Below are 16815 nucleotides of genomic sequence, written 5' to 3'. Positions count from 1 at the left end.
TTGCAGGTTGAAGGTGGAGGAGCTGGAGGGTGAGCGGAGTCGCCTGGAACAGGAAAAGCAGGCACTGGAGATGCAGATGGAGAGGCTTACCCTACAGGTAGGTGATGGGCTGACCAGAGAGATGTGCCTTGCACAGCCTTTACTCCTTCCAGGTCCCATGAACGAAACCCCGGACTTCTTCCCACACATCCATCCTTATCTGGCTGAGAATTACTGCTGGGTCCTGCACGGGCCTGTGCCATCATCAGGATCATTGTCCTTTCTCTTTCTGCTTTTCAGCACTGACCTCAGCTTCTCTTCCCTTCGGTGCTGTCCCTCATCACTCCCATTTCCCTGTGGCCATGACCTTCACTGCTATCTGCATTGGACTGTTTTCTTTTTAGTTTTCTTCCTCCTGATCATACTGCTCATGGCAAGAAGCCCACAGGTTAGAGATTGCCCGGCTTCTAGACAGGCCATTGATTTTTACCTTGGCACCTATTAGAAGCAATCAAATCGTGTTCCCATTACCAGTCTTGGTGACGGTAGAGGTGACAACTTTGATGAAGTGAGGTGTTCTGAACCTTGGCTGTACTCATGCCCAGCCCTAGGACCTATCATCCTGTTCTGTTTTAATTGGGCCACTGTCCTGGGCCGAGGGCTGCTGGAGGGTGAATTGAGGCTACCTGGCTGCAGAATTGTGTCAAGGTGGCATGATAAATGACTTTCAGTGCAGCTAGCTGGGACTTCGGGGACAGCACAACTAGAGGAAGTGCCAGTGTTCTGTGTCCCATGTGGATGACCCAAGAGTGGGATTTGCAAGATCTCCTTCCCACAGGACCACAAGTGTGTGTCCCAGCTCTGTGTCCTGGAGTTCAGATCCTTGCTGGGGCCAGGTACTATTGAGCTATGCCCACACCCACTCTGTACTGCCACGTGGAGTGGTGCAAGTAGGCAGGCCCTGAGTGCATACATGAACCATAGTCACAGCATGGCAGAGAGCAGAGTGGCAGGCTGAGTCAATGGCCTTGGAGAGCAATGGCCATGTCATTTGATGGCCAGGAACCCAGGGGTGGTTGTACCCAGTTGGCATTGGAGGCCTGAGGTGGCAGATAGGCAGCTGTGACTTCAGCCCTTACAGTGGTAGAAATTTCTAGATGGCCCAACAGCCACTGCTACCTCTGTAGACTGTGCTTATACTCCAGGAAGGGGGCTTTCCAGAGCCAGCCTGGGGAAAGGGGCTACTCAAACTGCGCAATAGGGCCTGGCTCTACTGTGTGTGCTTCCCGTACTTGCTCTTGGGCCAGCTTCACTCTGTTCCCAGAGCTAGAGGATATATCAGGATGTCCCAATTCCTGTCACAGCCCAGATCACCTTCTCCACTTAGCAGTACTGGATCTCAGATGGACTTCACAGATGGGCATGTATCAGGAAGACCAAGTGATGGCCAGAGTGCCAGATCCCCATTCTTTGCCTCTCACATTGGTTATTTCCAGGCAAAGTAGTGCTGTCTGTTTTATTAATAAAGGCAAAAGCCATTTGATGCTGGGAGTTAGACTGATCTCCACATTCCCTTCTGCATACCAGCCTGTCCCCTCAGTGTCCCCCACACCCTTGTCAGACCAGCTTGTGGGTGGGCCCGCCTGGCAGTTGTCTGTCTTGGATAATCAAGTCTCCTTCCCAGGTCACTGGCCTCAGCTCAAGAGCCCCATGCTAACTGCAGGTGGCCATGGCTGCTCCAGACTGGGTCTGCTCTGTATATCCCAGCTGTTGTCATATCTGGGCAGGAAGGGTTTTTACATCTAGGGCTGAACTGGCCCTGCAAGGTGACATTAGTCACCTAGGGTAAGGGACAGTTCCCATCCAATCTCAGCGTCAGAGCTGGCTTTTCATCTACTCTCCTTTCAGTGTGTGCAGGAACACTTGTCTGAGCATCCTTCATGAAGCACTGAGGGGCAGGGTGGTGGCCAGTCTTGCTGAGCACATGGGGATGGAGGCTGTGATATGCGAGGCTGGTCCTGGGGGAAAGGCTGACAGGCCTGGGTTTGGCTCAGGAGTGGCCCGGGAGGAGTTTTCTGAGTCAGAAGGTAACTTGGATATGTGGAAAGGGGAGGACCAACACACACACACACACACACACACACACACACACACACACACACACACAGTGTGCTTGGGCATGTTGATTTCCCATCTAGCCCCTGCACTTTCATTATAAGACTGGGATGAGGAGGATTCTTAAGGGGATACTGTGCTAGCCCCCACCCCCCAGCAAGCGCTTGTTAGATGCTCAGCAGGTGTCTGTCACTTTTCATCAAGGGCAAAGACCTTGTTCCCACTATATGTTGGTCCTGAACATGGGTCCCTCGGGCACCAGGGAAGAAACATGCATCCTGGGGCTTCTGCTGGTGGCCTGGCCATAACACTTGATGCCAGTCCCTTTGAGACCAGGGCTTCTCAATGCCACTCTAATGGGGCTGCTTGTGCCTGGAACCTCCAAGTGCTTGGCCAGCCTTTAGGCTTCTTCAAGCCTTACCCGTGTGCTCAGTATGCAGGCGGGCTCCTGCTCTCCCACTCTCCTCCTCACTCCTTCCCTCCAGAGAAGAAGAGTGGCTTCAAGTTGGCGCTTCAAGGAAGATTGATTAAAATCAGCTGCGGTTCATCTTAATTGGGAACATATGCTCGGAGAGGGAGCTCAACTAGTTAGAGTTTTTTGTAATTAGTTCACAGCTGGTTGGCGAGGAAGCAAAACTCCGGTGACCACTTAGAGCTGGGTGTGTGGGCGTGCTTGGGGGCTCAGTGGATGGGTCATCACAGTGGCTGCATAAGGACTGTCCAAGCTGACGCCATCCTTCCTGGGTCTCCTGGGTCACCCACCGGCTGTTTGTATACTGAACCAGGGTGACCTGCACACATTGCTAGTGTAGTTAGGGGGTGGCAAAGGAGTGCTAGGGTCTACTTGCCTAATAGAAACTCTCACCAACTGGCTGGGTGGACAGCAAACTTATGGCTCACAGATGGCCCTGTCAAAGCTTCAGGGAGGCTAGACACAGTAGTGCATGCCTGTAGTCTCAGCACTAAGGAGGCTGAGTAAGTAGGCTTTTACATTTCAGAGCCTGGACTACATACAAAGATCTTGTGTGGAAAGGGAAAAATCTGCAGAAAGGCCTCACTTAGAGATGGGGAAACTGAGGCTGGCACAGAGGCAGATACAGGGATCCAGTCTCTGTCCGCCAGGCTCCTTGTGTATCCCCAAAAAGCAGCAGGGACAGCTGTTTTATCACTGAGGTCTATGCTCCTCACAACACCCCATAAAGGCCCTCACACGCATGCTTCTGATGAACTGAGTGTGGGGTTCACCAAGGAGAGACCTCTCAGGGGCTCTCACCATCCTGAGGTACAGAGGAGCCTGTCCACAAAAACTGCCTGGGCCCTGGCCTCCCAGCAGGGCAGGTCACCTCCCTGCCTGATGACAAGTGAGAGTCCTTCCATGTGGAACACACAGTACTGACCCAGTCCTGGAACATGATCATGCCTCCTGGGTTCAACATAAGCAGTAAGGGTGGGCCTCCATGGGAGCTAGTCCCTGCTGCTTTTCCCTAGTGTTTTACTGTGAGCATTTTTAAGTTAAAGAAGTTGAAAGAATTTTACAGTGAATGCCCACTTACCCACCACCTACATCCTGCCGGGAACGGCACACTTGTGGCTGTATGAGATTCCTACCCATCCCTCCGCCATCCATCAGTCCGTTTTATTCTTTTGATGCATTTGAAACTAAATTGCAGACATCTGTACACTTCCTCTAAGCACTCGAGCATGCATGTAATTAAGCGAATTCATCTCTGGAATCTGACGCCCCGGCCCCCGCCGTCCCACAGTATCGCCTCATCATGGAGCTGAGCTCCTCCCTCCTCCAGTGAGACTGTGTCAGTGAACTCCAGAGCCAGGCCTCTGAGCTGACCATTCTCCAAAAAGTCCTTCCAGCTCAACCTGGCACATTCCTCCCACAGTCAGGGGAGGCTGGGCTAGTGTCCGTGCCACCTTGTAGTCCTCCTGATGTGCTTCTTAGAACAGAGCCCAGACGGCTGCCCAGTGACATTTAAAATCAGTATATCTTTTTTGGAAATGGAGTGGGCAGAAAATTGCTGGGTTTCCTGGGAGCGGAAAGCTTTCCGCGCCTGCAGACGTCCCTGCTCCTGTCTGCGTCACAGGCAGCAGTGCGGTTAGGGTGCCCAGCCTCACCTCTTCCTGTGCCCACACCTGCCTCACATCCACCTTCTCCCACAGCAGTCTGGGATCTGCCAAATGTGTGACCCTCCGCCTTCCTGCTGCCCCACTGGCTCCTGTCAGTCACACCTATCCAGAGCCTCCAGCCCAATTCAAGGACAGCATCTTCCCAAGCCCTTACCCCTCCCACCTCGCCTCCATCCAGTATTGATCCTTGGCTGCTGACCCAGGCATCTGGCTTCTTGGTGGCTCACTGCACACACTTCTGTAACGTCAGGGTGACACCATGACACACCCATGTCAGGCAAGGCCCTAAGATACTCTATGGAAGAACCAGTCTTGTCTTTATCCATGACTTCCAGGCTGTGCCAGCACCAATTGCTCATGGCCCCCAGCCCCAGCCTGAGTACTGAGTGACACTGAGGAGGTGGCATCATTGCTCCCTGTGCAAAGGTCATGGAAGGAGATAACATGCCACAGGGCAAGAAGTGGCATGCCAGCATTCAGACATAAGAGCAGAGACTTGGGCTCTCCTCTAGGAACATCTCAGACAGTCCCCGCCTGCCAGTTCACATCAGCCCAGTTCTTTCCTAAGGATCCGGAATGTCTTTGAGGCCCACAGAGCACTGCACTTTTATGCATCATGCCGTGTTGCCTAGGTTGAGGCCCCTCTTGTCACTGTCTCCAGCCCATTTGATCTGCCCAGCCCAGCCATGGCTAGTACCTCCATCCCACTTAGCCTAGCCATGGCTTCATCCTCCCCTGCAGGTATCCATAGAGACTCTGATGTTGCAATGTTTGGCCCTGACCCCTGCCCAGGACCTTGTGGGCAGTGACCACACCTCTCCTGCAGACTGGAAATCTTGACTAGAAACTTGGGAATAAGATGAACTTGGAGGCTCAGCATTACCTACATGTCTGCTCTCCTAGAGCCAGCATGTTCTTGTCTCTTAGTTGGGAAACTCCTTTGTATCCCTCTGGAACAGATCTGGTTTTGTCTTGTGCCTTACTGTGAGCACTGTTAATGTATGATCACTGCTTCTATGTGTTAACTTCTTATGGACTTTTACTACTTTCACCATGTTTTCCATTGTTTTCCTTTCCCTTTTATTTCTTTGCAGTGTTCATATTGTACCCAAGGGCCTTGGGTATGCTAGGTAAGTGCTCTATTTCTGAACCACACTCCCAGTTCCCCACTAGGGAATTCTAGGCAGGTGCTCTACCACTGAGCCACATCCCAGCCCCTCACTGGGCGATTCTAGGCAGGCATAGTACATAGAGCTACAGCCCCAGCCTTCTTTTTCTTTTTTTATTGTGAGACAAGGTCTCACTAAGTTACCCGGAGACCCACCCTGTAGTCCAGGCAGGCCTTGAACGTAGGACCCTCCTGTCTCGGCCCCCATGTAGCTTAGACAACATGCCTGCACCTCACACTCTGCTGTGTTTTAGCATCTCGCACGAGATAAGAATATGTCCTTATCTCTACCTTGACTCTACCTTGTGCCAGGGCTGGGAGCAGGTCCTGAACAGAGATGAGCTCAGCGTCTCCCCTGGCATGGCCTCCAAGGCCTGCCTTGCTGAATGTGTATGTAAAGTAAGATGCTAAGTGAAAGGACAGACCCACAGAGGTGAGTGCAGGCTGCTCATGTTTATTAACGCTGGTGACTAAAAACAGCCAGTGTGCTGATGGGCATTAGCGTGGTGAATTTCCACAGGCGCTGATTTCTTTTGATTGTTTATGAGATACTGATGCACCCTCCATACTAAGCCCCTCCTCCTCTTGATGCCACCTCCTGCAGAGTTTAGTCCCTTGGGCCTACAGGTCCTCAGGCACCAGCTGCTTCTCCTTGCTGGAACACTGAACTTGTTGGAACCTCTTGCCTTCCCATGCATCCAGGGTTCTCATACTCCACAGACCCTAGCTTGGCCTCTTAGATCTTCAGCTACTGACTTGACAGCCTGGCTTACAATAAGCGGTCTGGTTGGAAGACAGAGGTTATCTGACAGGCTTACATGTGCCCAGATGTCCCATCTGACAACAGTTTTGTGTCTTTCTAGATTTTGCCCATTGGCATCTCTGTCTGCAGCCAGCTCAGCATGACCCAGAAAGCAGGCTACTTGATGGTTATCTTCCTCCCTTGATGGTCTAAGGTCTTGGTGATCTCACTCTTAGATGACAAGGCACCTTTATTTCCTTGGGGTCCTTGTGACAGATTTAGATGAGAAAGTTAGGAACCCCATGTCCTTTTTCTTCCTTTAACTGGGCTGGAGATGGAACCCAAGGCCATGTGTATGATAAGGAATCTACTGCAGAGCCACACCTCCAGCCCCTTCCTGGGGGATTCTAGCACCACCACTAAGCCACGCCCCTAGCCCCTGACTGGTCAGTTCGCATCAGGTGCTTTATCATTGAGTCACACCCCAACTTCCAGCACTATAGAAGGCATGTGCCTAGACAAATCACTGTTACTTGTTAACTAATATTTTGGGGTGAATTGACATTCTCTCTCACACCGTATATTGTCTTAAAGCAAGGTACAGTGAGAGGTGAGCTTACTGGGACCAACATGGAGACCTGTCCAGCCAAACTGTTTCCATGTGGAGATGAATGAAACAGCTGCCAAGGACGGGCAGAACTACATGGAAGGAGCAGTGCTATGTAGGATGTGGCATAGTTGGCAATGTTTAGCATCCCTTTTACCATCTGTGCCTTAAACAGATGGGTTAGGCTGGTCCAGGTGGTTGACCCTACTCATGGTGACAGCTTTAGGGTATTTCCTGTTCACATGGAGCATTCTCTGTCATAGAGTATGGTGCTGACAGAGATAAGACTGACCCAGGTATTATAGATAAGACTGGTTCCTAGGGGGAAATGTCTTAAGGGGCTTCATAATGCTTGCTGTGGATGGCATGGTCAATGAAAGATCCCCCTTTGGAGCTAAGTATGTTGACCCAGGCCTTTGATCTAAGCAGTCAGGAAACTGAAGCAGAGGGATAAGAAGTTCAAGGCCAGCCTAGGCTATATAAAGACCCCTGTTTTAAGGAAGCCCAAACAATCAAAAGCACCTTAGTTGAACTATGATCTATCAAAGTGGAAAGGATCAGAGATGGGACGGAAGGGACATTCATACACTGGGCTCACATGGGCTACTCATGTCCATGGGCAGATAAGTAGATAAATGAGACCTGTAATCCTGCTTCCTGCTGCAGTGTGGATACACCCTGAAGATATTCACTAAGAAAAATGGGCCAGTCTGCAAAACATCCCTGTTGTCTAACTCCCTTGAATATCTGGTTCCTACAGTTGCAAAGTAGAAAAGTGGCAGCCAGGCTGGGTGGGGACAGGCAGTTAGTATTTAATGCCAGTTTCAGGTGGGGAAGATGAGACATTCTGGATGGATGGCAGGACAGCCATGGTTGTACAACACTGGGTGTATTTAACACACTGGGCTGTACACTGAGGCACGGATCAATGGGATGTTTCCATTTAAAGTCTTAAGGGGCTGGTGATATGGCTCCGTTCATAGAGTGCTCAGGGTGTGTGAAGCCTAACTTTGCTCCCCAGCACCACAGAAACTGAGCATGGTGGTTTACACTTGTAATCCCAGAACTTGAGTTGTGGAGGCAGGAGGTTGAAAAGTTCAGGGTCATCTTCCTGGCTTGTATAGTGATGTCAAGGACAACTTAGGCTACAGGAGACTGTCTTTTAAAAAAAAGAGAGAGAATATGAATCAGGTTTGTCTGACAGAAACCCAAGAACAGGGATGGAAGCCCCTGCCATGCTTATCAATATGCTAGGGGTGGTAGCTCTCAGGCCGCACACTCACAAGACTCCTGCTCATCCCTCATTGACCCTTGACCATCATCTCATAATTGATCCTGCTACTGCTGGCCCATGTCCCTGCAGCTTCCTGCCAGCCCTTACCAAGAAACAAGCATGGGGGTGGAGCAACAGCCAGTTACTATGCAGAGAGGAGCTCGTGAGAATAAAGGCTACTTGCTTTCCAGCGTTTCTTCTGCCTGGATACACTGGAAATGGCAGCCTAAGCTATGGCCTGATAGACACAAACTGGACCCTCAGCCTCTCCTCCAAGAACAGTCTCCATTTCATGCCCTAACTGCTGTTATAGAAGCCCAGGGTGGCTATCTTTTGTCACTGGCAGGAGGCAATTGTCTCTCTGTATTCCAAGGCTGAGACAGGGATCCTGAGGACTCACCTAGCTCATAGCTGGTGGAGCTGGACCCAAAGTTGATCTCATCTGGGTCCTGTGTGTTGGCTGCTCAACCCCAAGCATTGCCTATACATCAGCTACCGAGCCTCAACCTTCCTTGACCTACCTCTACCCCATTTTCCTATTTGATTTGTTGAGTGCATTGGGCTTGCAAGCCAGATGCAGAGAGGATGGAGAGAGCCCAGGCCTAGGAGCTGGGGACCACTCCTGACAACTGTCTGGCTTCTGCTCTGGCCAGCTATCCCTGAACTTGTGTGTAGCCTCCATAGACCTAAGTCATCTGACTGTCCTGCCCTATGGTGACTGGTCCTGTTCTCCTGCAAGCACACAGCACTACATATCCCAGGTAGTCACTCCTGAACTGCTGCCATGGTCCTAGGGTCATAATTTGGCTTTGCCAGCTCTGGGGTTTTTAGCCTATCTGAAACAAACTGGATCAGACATAGCTCTTTGCTGAGTGAGTAAGGATGAAAGAGGGAGCTAGTGGCCCGCAGGTATCCCCAGTGACAGGGCCTTGGGACACAGTTACCTGAAAACATCAGTGTTCTGATGAGACTCTCTGCTTACTCCTTCTATTCACTGCTGGCACCACTTATCCTGATGCCACTTGATAGACAAGGTCTGGTGGCCTTGTAAGGGCCCAGGTTTGCACATGGTAGTTCCTGGTAGTTGCCTTAGTTTGGTTGCATCCTTCAGTTCTTAGGGTGTCTGGTTGAAACCTCAGGTTCATGAGTAGTAGTATCAGTGAACCCAGGGACCACTGAGAGGTAAGCCACCTGAGCATGTCTAACATGGTGTTGGGGACAGGGGCAGGCAGGCAGCCGATTATATGTCTAATGAGTTACAATTAGTTAACTATTGCTAATTAGTTATAGTGAACATTTTAGCTTCAGGGATGAGGATGGACAGATGGACAGGCAGACCTTAGGGGTTGCTTTGGGTACAGGGATGTACTTGAAAACATTGGTTTGGTTGACCCTTTGGCTTTTGACCCCATGAACCACCCAGGCAACAGCTGCCTACCCTAAAAAGCTGTTGCAAAGAACATGCTCACATCTACCTTCCCTCTTATCCTTCCTAAGGACTTGGGGCCACCCAGTGATACCCACAGCATAGGAACAAATGGAAGCCTTATAGAAGAAGCAGCATCTTAGAATATGAGGGTATGTTTGGGAATGTGGGATCACTGACTTCCAGGCCAGCTCTGGCCCTCCTGGGAGGCCCAGTAGAACAGCAGCTGAAGAGAAGTGATCTTTGCCATCCTGAAGTGGCCACCAGCCCTCTCTCCTTCCTGAGCTCTGAGTACCTGGCCCAGGCCACTGGGTCTGTGCTTGAGAAAGTCCAAGACACACCCTTCCCCTCAGAGCTGCACACTTACGGATTGATGAATTGTGTTGCCCAAGTCTGGTGCTGGAGGCCTGAAATGCAGCTCTTGGCAATCCAGCATGAACCTAAGAGAACCTGCCCCAAGGACTTCCTGTCCCAGCCGTACAAGGCCACTCCCTAACCTCTAAGTTCTCTCATATGTCGATGAGCAAGATCACACAGCCCAGAGTCCAAGAATGATGCATAGAGGAGGCTGAAATCTGGGGTGGGCGGCTCTCTAGGCTGTCCCCTGTAAGAGGGGAGGGGTTTCCTAGCATGGAAGCCACCAGCCCTGCCTTGGCTAAGCAAGGCTTACCTGTACTCCTCTAGGGCTGTGTCCTCAAGCCCAGCAGTCCAGCCTGGGGGCTGTGCTGTGTCAACACATCCTGTCCTGTTTTCTGATCTACCTTAGTCACCAGGGGTCAGGCACCCAAGGGTGTCATAAAAGAAGCCCTGACCTATGCTGGCCCAAGCGCTCCCCTAGACCTGTTCCTGGAGCTGCTGAGGGCAGGTAAGAAGTGTGGCCCAACCTGGTCTCCTGAGCAGGCAGGTCCCACAAGCTGGGTGGGGCAGGGGAGACCACCCAGTGACCACCTGGGGACCCTGTGCTCTGTACTTGTGGCTTCTGCTGCTTCCTCGACCCAGCTCTGCCCCTGCTCTCAGACCCAGCAGTCCTCCAGAAGCCTCACTCTTGCTATAGAGCTGTGGACCTCAGCTAGGAGAGGTATTGATTTAGTTTTGAGTCGAGTGACTTATAAATATGCATGAGGATCGGCGGTTATTTAACTGTGCTTTTTAATTCTCCCCGCGTTGCTGCCTCTTTCCAGCAGGGTCTCTTGGTATGCAAGTCAGGCACCCAGTGGCAAGCGGCCTTGGCTCTCGGCTTGCTGCCTGGACCTTCTCTGGGGCAGCTGGACCCAGAGGAATGAGGCTAGGGGCAGCTGTCCTCCCGTGGGGACTTAGGAGATCTGGTTCTATTGTAGGGTCAGAGGCTAGGGGGTGCTTTCCTCTGGACTTTATTTTTAAATTTTCTTTATGTATTTCTTATTTATTGGTTTTATGTGTCTGTTTATATGAATATGCATGTACCATAGCACACATGTGTAAGTAACCTGTGGGAGTTGTTTCTCTACTTCTACCATTTGGGTCCCAGGAATAGGAGTCAGGTTGTCAGCATTATTGACAAGTACCTTTTGCCTTTTGTGTGTATGTGTGTGTTTGGTGTGTGTGTGTGTGGGGTGTGACTACTATGTGCTTATGTACACCATGTGGATACTTGTAGGTACCCATGTTGAACCCCCCTGCAACTGGAGTTACAGGCAGTTGTGAGCCATGTGATGTGGGTGTTGGGAACCAAATGTGGGTTCTCTACAAGAGCAGCTGGCACTCACTCTGTAGACCAGGCTGGCCTCAAACTCAGAGATCCTTCTGCCTTTACCTCCCAAGTGCTGAGACTAAAGGTGTGCATCACTACCACCTGGCTGAAGAAAGATTCTTAAAGACCAGATTCACTAGGCCTGGAAAATAGTTCAGAGGGTAGGGCCCAAGTTCACGTCCCCAGCATTCATATGAAATGTCAGGCATGGCACATGCCTGTAACCTCAGGATTGGAGGGTGGAGACAGGTGGAGCCCAAGAGCTTACTAACTGGCTAAAACAGTGAGCTCCCACTCAACAAAAAGATACTATTTCAAGGAAATAAGACTAAGAGTACTGGAGGAGTACCCCCGCCCCTGTCCAGCTCTAGTTTCCATATGTGCATGGACCTATACATTCAATGGTATGCAGCACATTTGCACACACCTATATATACCACATACAAAAAAGACCAAATTCACCATGTTCCTGTCTCAGAGAGAAACTGAGGCCCCAGTGGCTAGTAGGTCCTGTGGAAGGCCACCCACACATTAGGGAAAGAACATACTATATGAGCAGAATCCACCAGATCCTGGACCACTCAGCCATGTGCCTGCTGATGGGTGGAAAACAGTGGCTGGTCACTTGAGCTTACATAGACTTGAACAACAAATAGAAGGTTACAGAGTGGACAGGAGGTGAGAAGAGCCACCTGCTCTTCAGGAAGTCTACACCATGCCTTGGAGGAGCCCTCTGCACAGACCTGCTAGTGACCACTATCTATGGACCTGGCCAGGAGCCACAGAGGGTCCCTGGTATTGCCACCTTCTCACCTCACCCTCTGTCAGCTCCTGTGTGTCCATGGCCATTAGCAGAAAACGTCAGCTCGCTCACTCAGCAAGTGAGATGTTTTTGTTTAGTCAATGATTGCATCGTGGCATCAAAGGAAGGTTCCAGAATTTTCCTTTTGAGATTCTTGTCAGTGTCTCCACAGTTTCTTCAGCTGCGAATCAAACAAGACAACAAATTTTAGCAGCAGATTACAGCCATTCTCCCCTTTCTTCCTCAAAGCTGTCATCCTTCGGCAGACTCAGCGAAGTTGCTCACTCGCTCCCATCTGCTTCTCTCGCATGCCTCACCGGCCCCCTTGATGGTGCTTCTTTATATTGGCACTGGTGCCCCTGTGTCTGCAACAGGCAGCAGGCGTACCTGGGGAGGAAACAGAGCCAAACCAGTGCCGAGACAGGATTTGGTGCTGTGGGCATAAGCCTGGCACTTACTTTCTTCCCAAGTGGTCTCTGTTGCTTCTGCTGTAGATAGAGGGTACGTGGCTGCTTGGCTCCTCAAGTGCTCAGACATGCCCAGACACATAAGCAGCCACGTTTGGCGATACCCTCTGGGCAGGTGGGTTGGTACACTTTAGAAGGCACTGACCTGGTTCTCTGGCCTGTGACAGCCCTCAGGGTCCACCCTATCTTTGTCGTATAGTTCTCAGCTGGCCCCTGCTCACAGCAGGTCCTTGGTGTGTCTAGTGTTGGTAGTAGCGCTGCTCTCTCTCTGTGTTAGTCTTAGGGCTACACTAACCTTAACATGGATGACACATAGCTTACTTCATGTGCCTTGTGGCCACACCACCTATGCCACTTAACATCCCTTCTCAGACCAAGCTCTGAAACCCCTTTCCCTGAGCCCTGCCACATGACCTGGCACAGAATACTAAGTGGGTACCTGGTGCCAAGTGAGAGTGCACGTGACTGTGGACCCAGGTGATACCCTTGCCCCTGCCTCATCCATTGCTGTGATGTCTGCAGATGGCTGCTACTTCGACTGCAACCCTGTGTCTCCAAGTGGTTGTGTAGGGAAGAGAGTTCTTAAATTGGGGTCGCTTCTTCCTGCAGCAGTGGCCTCAACTCATTGTCACAGGAGGGAGGCTGAGGCCATTTCTCTGGACCTTTTGGCTGTTTATTCGTCAGTTGGTGATCTGATTTCTAAGCCTGTGAAATTCATTCTGGCCTGAGAAATGTTCCATTTGTTAAGCATTCATTCGGTAGCCTCTGTGCCGTAGCAGACACATTATCAGTACCAGAAGCACTGGGAGGAAGACAGACAGCCCTGTCCTCATGCAGCTGACCTCTGCTAGGGGACAGCTAATAAAACAAATGTTTGAGGTGACGCAGTGTGTTATAACGTGTAAATGCTGTGGAGAGGGGACGACAGGGATAGTGATGGGCTGTCACTTGTCGCTTGCCAGTTTGTAGCTGGGTACTTGTTTTGAGTAGGCACTGAGGCACCACTGTTGGCTTCATGCTCTACAGTATGAGACAATGGCTTGTCTTGGCTCCTCGTGGCAGGAGGTCTCAGGCTGGACAGACCCAGCTGTGCTGGTTGCCGCCTCCTTCCTCCCCAGAATCATCTCTCTCTCTCTCTCTCTCTCTCTCTCTCTCTCTCCTCTCTCTCTCTCTCTCTCCCTCTCTCTCTCTCTCTCTCTCTCTCTCTCTCTCTCTCTCTCTCTCTCTCTCTCTCTCTCTCTCTCTCCAACTACGTAGCTCCACTTATCCTGGAATATGCCATATAGGTCGGGTTGATTTCAAACTCCTAGAGATCCTCCTGCCTCTGCCTTGTGAGTGCTGTGATGAAAGTGTGTACCAGCACACCCAGCTTGTCCCAGGAGTCTGTGGTGTCTTCTGTGTTGCATGCTCTGTATGAGGCTGTGGGAGCTGTCCCAGGCCCCAATTAGCCCTCACCTCAGCCTGAGATCCCCCAGCCCCAGCCTGTCAGTCTGTATAGCTCACAAACTAAGGTTTGAGTTACAGTTTTTAACGTCTTTAAAAGGAAAAATCAATAACATCTTAGGCCACACAAAAATCTGTTTGGTAAGCGTGATTTCGTTGGCATGTGTGATGCTCTTCCCTGCCAGTTCCCATGCCTGTAGTCTGTGGCTGCTTTCTCACTGAGCTACCCAGTGGGCACTGGGACAGGTGGGCAGTCCTGAGGCCGGCTGACTCCACAGGCAGTGTCAGGCTGGGCTCTGATTCCCTGCCCAGCTCATAGTGCTTGGGAAGAAAAGCTGAGGTCCTTGTCCGGCCCCAAGACTATCACAGTGGGTGTGGGTGATGGATTTCACATGCCTGGTTATCTCCCTGGCTGGTGAAATTGCATGGAATAACAGACTGTTGAAATTGCCCGAGTATCAGTCCTTTCAACCCTGAGAGCCAGGGAATCCGCTTTCTGGGAGCCTCTTCATCCCCAGGGCTTTACAAGGTTCTCAGGAAAGCTCTGAAAGCCTGCCAGGCTTGCTCCCCCTCCCTCCCTCTCCCCAGTTCTGGCTGGTAGCTTCCTCCTTCCTCTCATGAGGAGAATATACTCAGGATGTGGCCTGGGAAACCAAGTTTGCAAACCCTACTGTTCCCTGCAGGTGGCTCTGAGCACTTTCTGCTCCCCGTCTCCCCCCACCCCACCCCCACCAAACACACACAGACACACACAGATACACACCCATGGAGACTACAGGAACTTGTGTGAAGAACCTTGTTGTAGTCTTCTCCTGTCTTCCTTCCCACCCTCCCCTGCTGCCCCCAGAAGCATATCTGGAGGGAGGTACCTCAGGTGTAGACCATACTGTCCTTATGATATAGAGGGGCAATGGCCTATGGCAACTTAACCCATGTAAAGTCAGTCTCCAAGCTTATTCACCCTGTGTCTGGTGGTCTGAATGGGTGGGCTGTTTCCCCTGCTTCCTCAGCAGCTATCATGGGAAGGGGGACTAATGCCAGAGAAGCCCCCCTCCCACACAACATTAAAAAGATCTCTGATCTCACGAGGCCAGTTGAAGCCACCCCCCGGACCACATGAGGACAGCCTCAAATCTTAACATCTTCTAACCTCTGGATGTTGGTATGTGTGGACATGGAGATCAGTGTCCCTTGCTGAGCAGCCACAGACATCTGGGTCCTGAGGATCCCAGGTCCAGCAGGGTAGGGCTCATCACATACCAGTTCTCTGCCACCCGGTCCCTAGAAGAGAAGTCCATGCCTCTATCCCATGCTCCATGGTAGCCCTGTTACAAGTCTGGGAGCAGGGGCACCTGGGGAGAGGTTGGTCAGAGAAGACAGCCAATTCCTTAAGGTGTGACTTCCTGAGTCACCTCAGATGCCACAAAAGTCTGTCTTGGGCTCAGTGGAGGCAGCAGACAGCCTCCCACCTCCCACAGTTGAGGAGGTGTGTGTGTGGTCCTTCAGTGGCTTTGCTGCATGGAACAGTGCAGTCCTCACACCACTGCCCACCCAGTGCCCTTCAGAATGCATAGCCCTTCTGCATGGGATGCCTGCTTCACACTAGGCATATGGCCTGCATTGGCTGCAGTGTAGGTTTTCCTGATGGCTCATTCTGTGCCCATTGGCTCTCTGGACTTTGTGAAGTGCCCATTCATGCATTTTGCCCATTTTTTCCCCCAGTGGCTGACATTTTCTTGATTACTTTTGAGTTGGGAATGACATCTAGGTGTGAGCTAACCAGGTGGATGACCTCAAGAGCCATTCCCCCCTGATGTTCATCCCTTCCCCAGCTGGGGCCCAGAGTACTTTCAAGCGTATTGTGCCCTCCCCCGAATTCTATTTTTTTCCCTTTGTCTTTTTTGATACAGGGTCTTACTATGTAATCCAGATTAACCCATGATTCTCAAACTCAAATGCTGCTGTTCTACCAGCTTCTATTCATTTCTCTCATGTCAATGCATCCTTAGTATGCTATCAGGATGGTAATGCTCCCTCACACTCACTTTCCCGCCTTCCCTTTGGGGGCTGGAGAGATGGCTGAAGAGCACCTGTGTGGTGGTTTACAACTCTACCTCCAGTTCCAGGGGATCCAACTTCTGACCTCCATGAGCACCAGGCACTCACGTAGTACACATATGTACATACAGGCCAAACAATCATAAAATAAATGTATCTCAAAAGTTTATTTTTAATCTTGCCTTTTATATCTTGACGCGCCTTCCCTGGAGTTGGTGTCTGTGTGTAGTGAGAGGTAGAGGTCATGGGGGCATCCTGCCCATGCTCTCTCCAGTGCCACTCAGCCTCAGTCACTGCTTTCGGGACATGCTGGGACATCTAGAATCAGCCACATGGATCTCTTTGGTTGTCCCTAGCTGTGGGGAGCAATGACAGGTGGGTGCCACTCATGGGCATTGTTAGCTGTAGGCACTAGAGCGAGCTCTGTGCTCTCCTTCTGGCAGTCATAGTTTTTCTGTAAATCTAAAGCCATTCTAGAGAGCAAAGGCATTCTTCTCTTGCTTGTTCAGTTCTGGGCCTCCCTATCACAGTTGTCTTGTACAGAGGGAGAGATGGCAGGCCTCACAGGGCTGCAGGATAGGCATTGTGAGCCTGGTGCATCAGGATTCAGGGGGCGGGAGTGACTGTGAATGGAACCAGGTTATATATGGTGCTGTACTACTGAGCCACACCCCCAACCCTCACCGGAAGATTCTAAGCAAGTGCTCTACCACTAGATCACATCATGAGCCCCACCCCTAACTGGGGGATTCTAGGCAGGTACTCTACCACTGAGCCACACCCCCATCCCTTCACTGGGGGATTCTAGACAGGTGCTCTACCACTGAGCCTCATCTTCAGTCCTTTTTCCTCTGACACAGGGTCTGA

At 51.1% G+C, this 16815-nt stretch overlaps 1 protein-coding gene across 1 annotated transcript in view; it reads left to right on the top strand.

Annotated features, from left to right (window-relative positions):
• The window catches only part of Mad1l1 (mitotic arrest deficient 1 like 1), a 310200-nt gene that overhangs the window by 214364 nt on the left and 79021 nt on the right, over positions 1-16815 (top strand). Inside the window, 1 exon segment of the mRNA NM_001246783.1 lies at positions 7-97. Within this exon segment, the coding sequence (NP_001233712.1) occupies positions 7-97 (91 nt within the window).

The sequence above is a fragment of the Cricetulus griseus genome, chromosome 4, assembly GCF_003668045.3.
Source record: "Cricetulus griseus strain 17A/GY chromosome 4, alternate assembly CriGri-PICRH-1.0, whole genome shotgun sequence".
NCBI classification, from domain to species: domain Eukaryota; kingdom Metazoa; phylum Chordata; class Mammalia; order Rodentia; family Cricetidae; genus Cricetulus; species Cricetulus griseus.
This window is presented reverse-complemented; position numbering and strand designations above follow the sequence as displayed.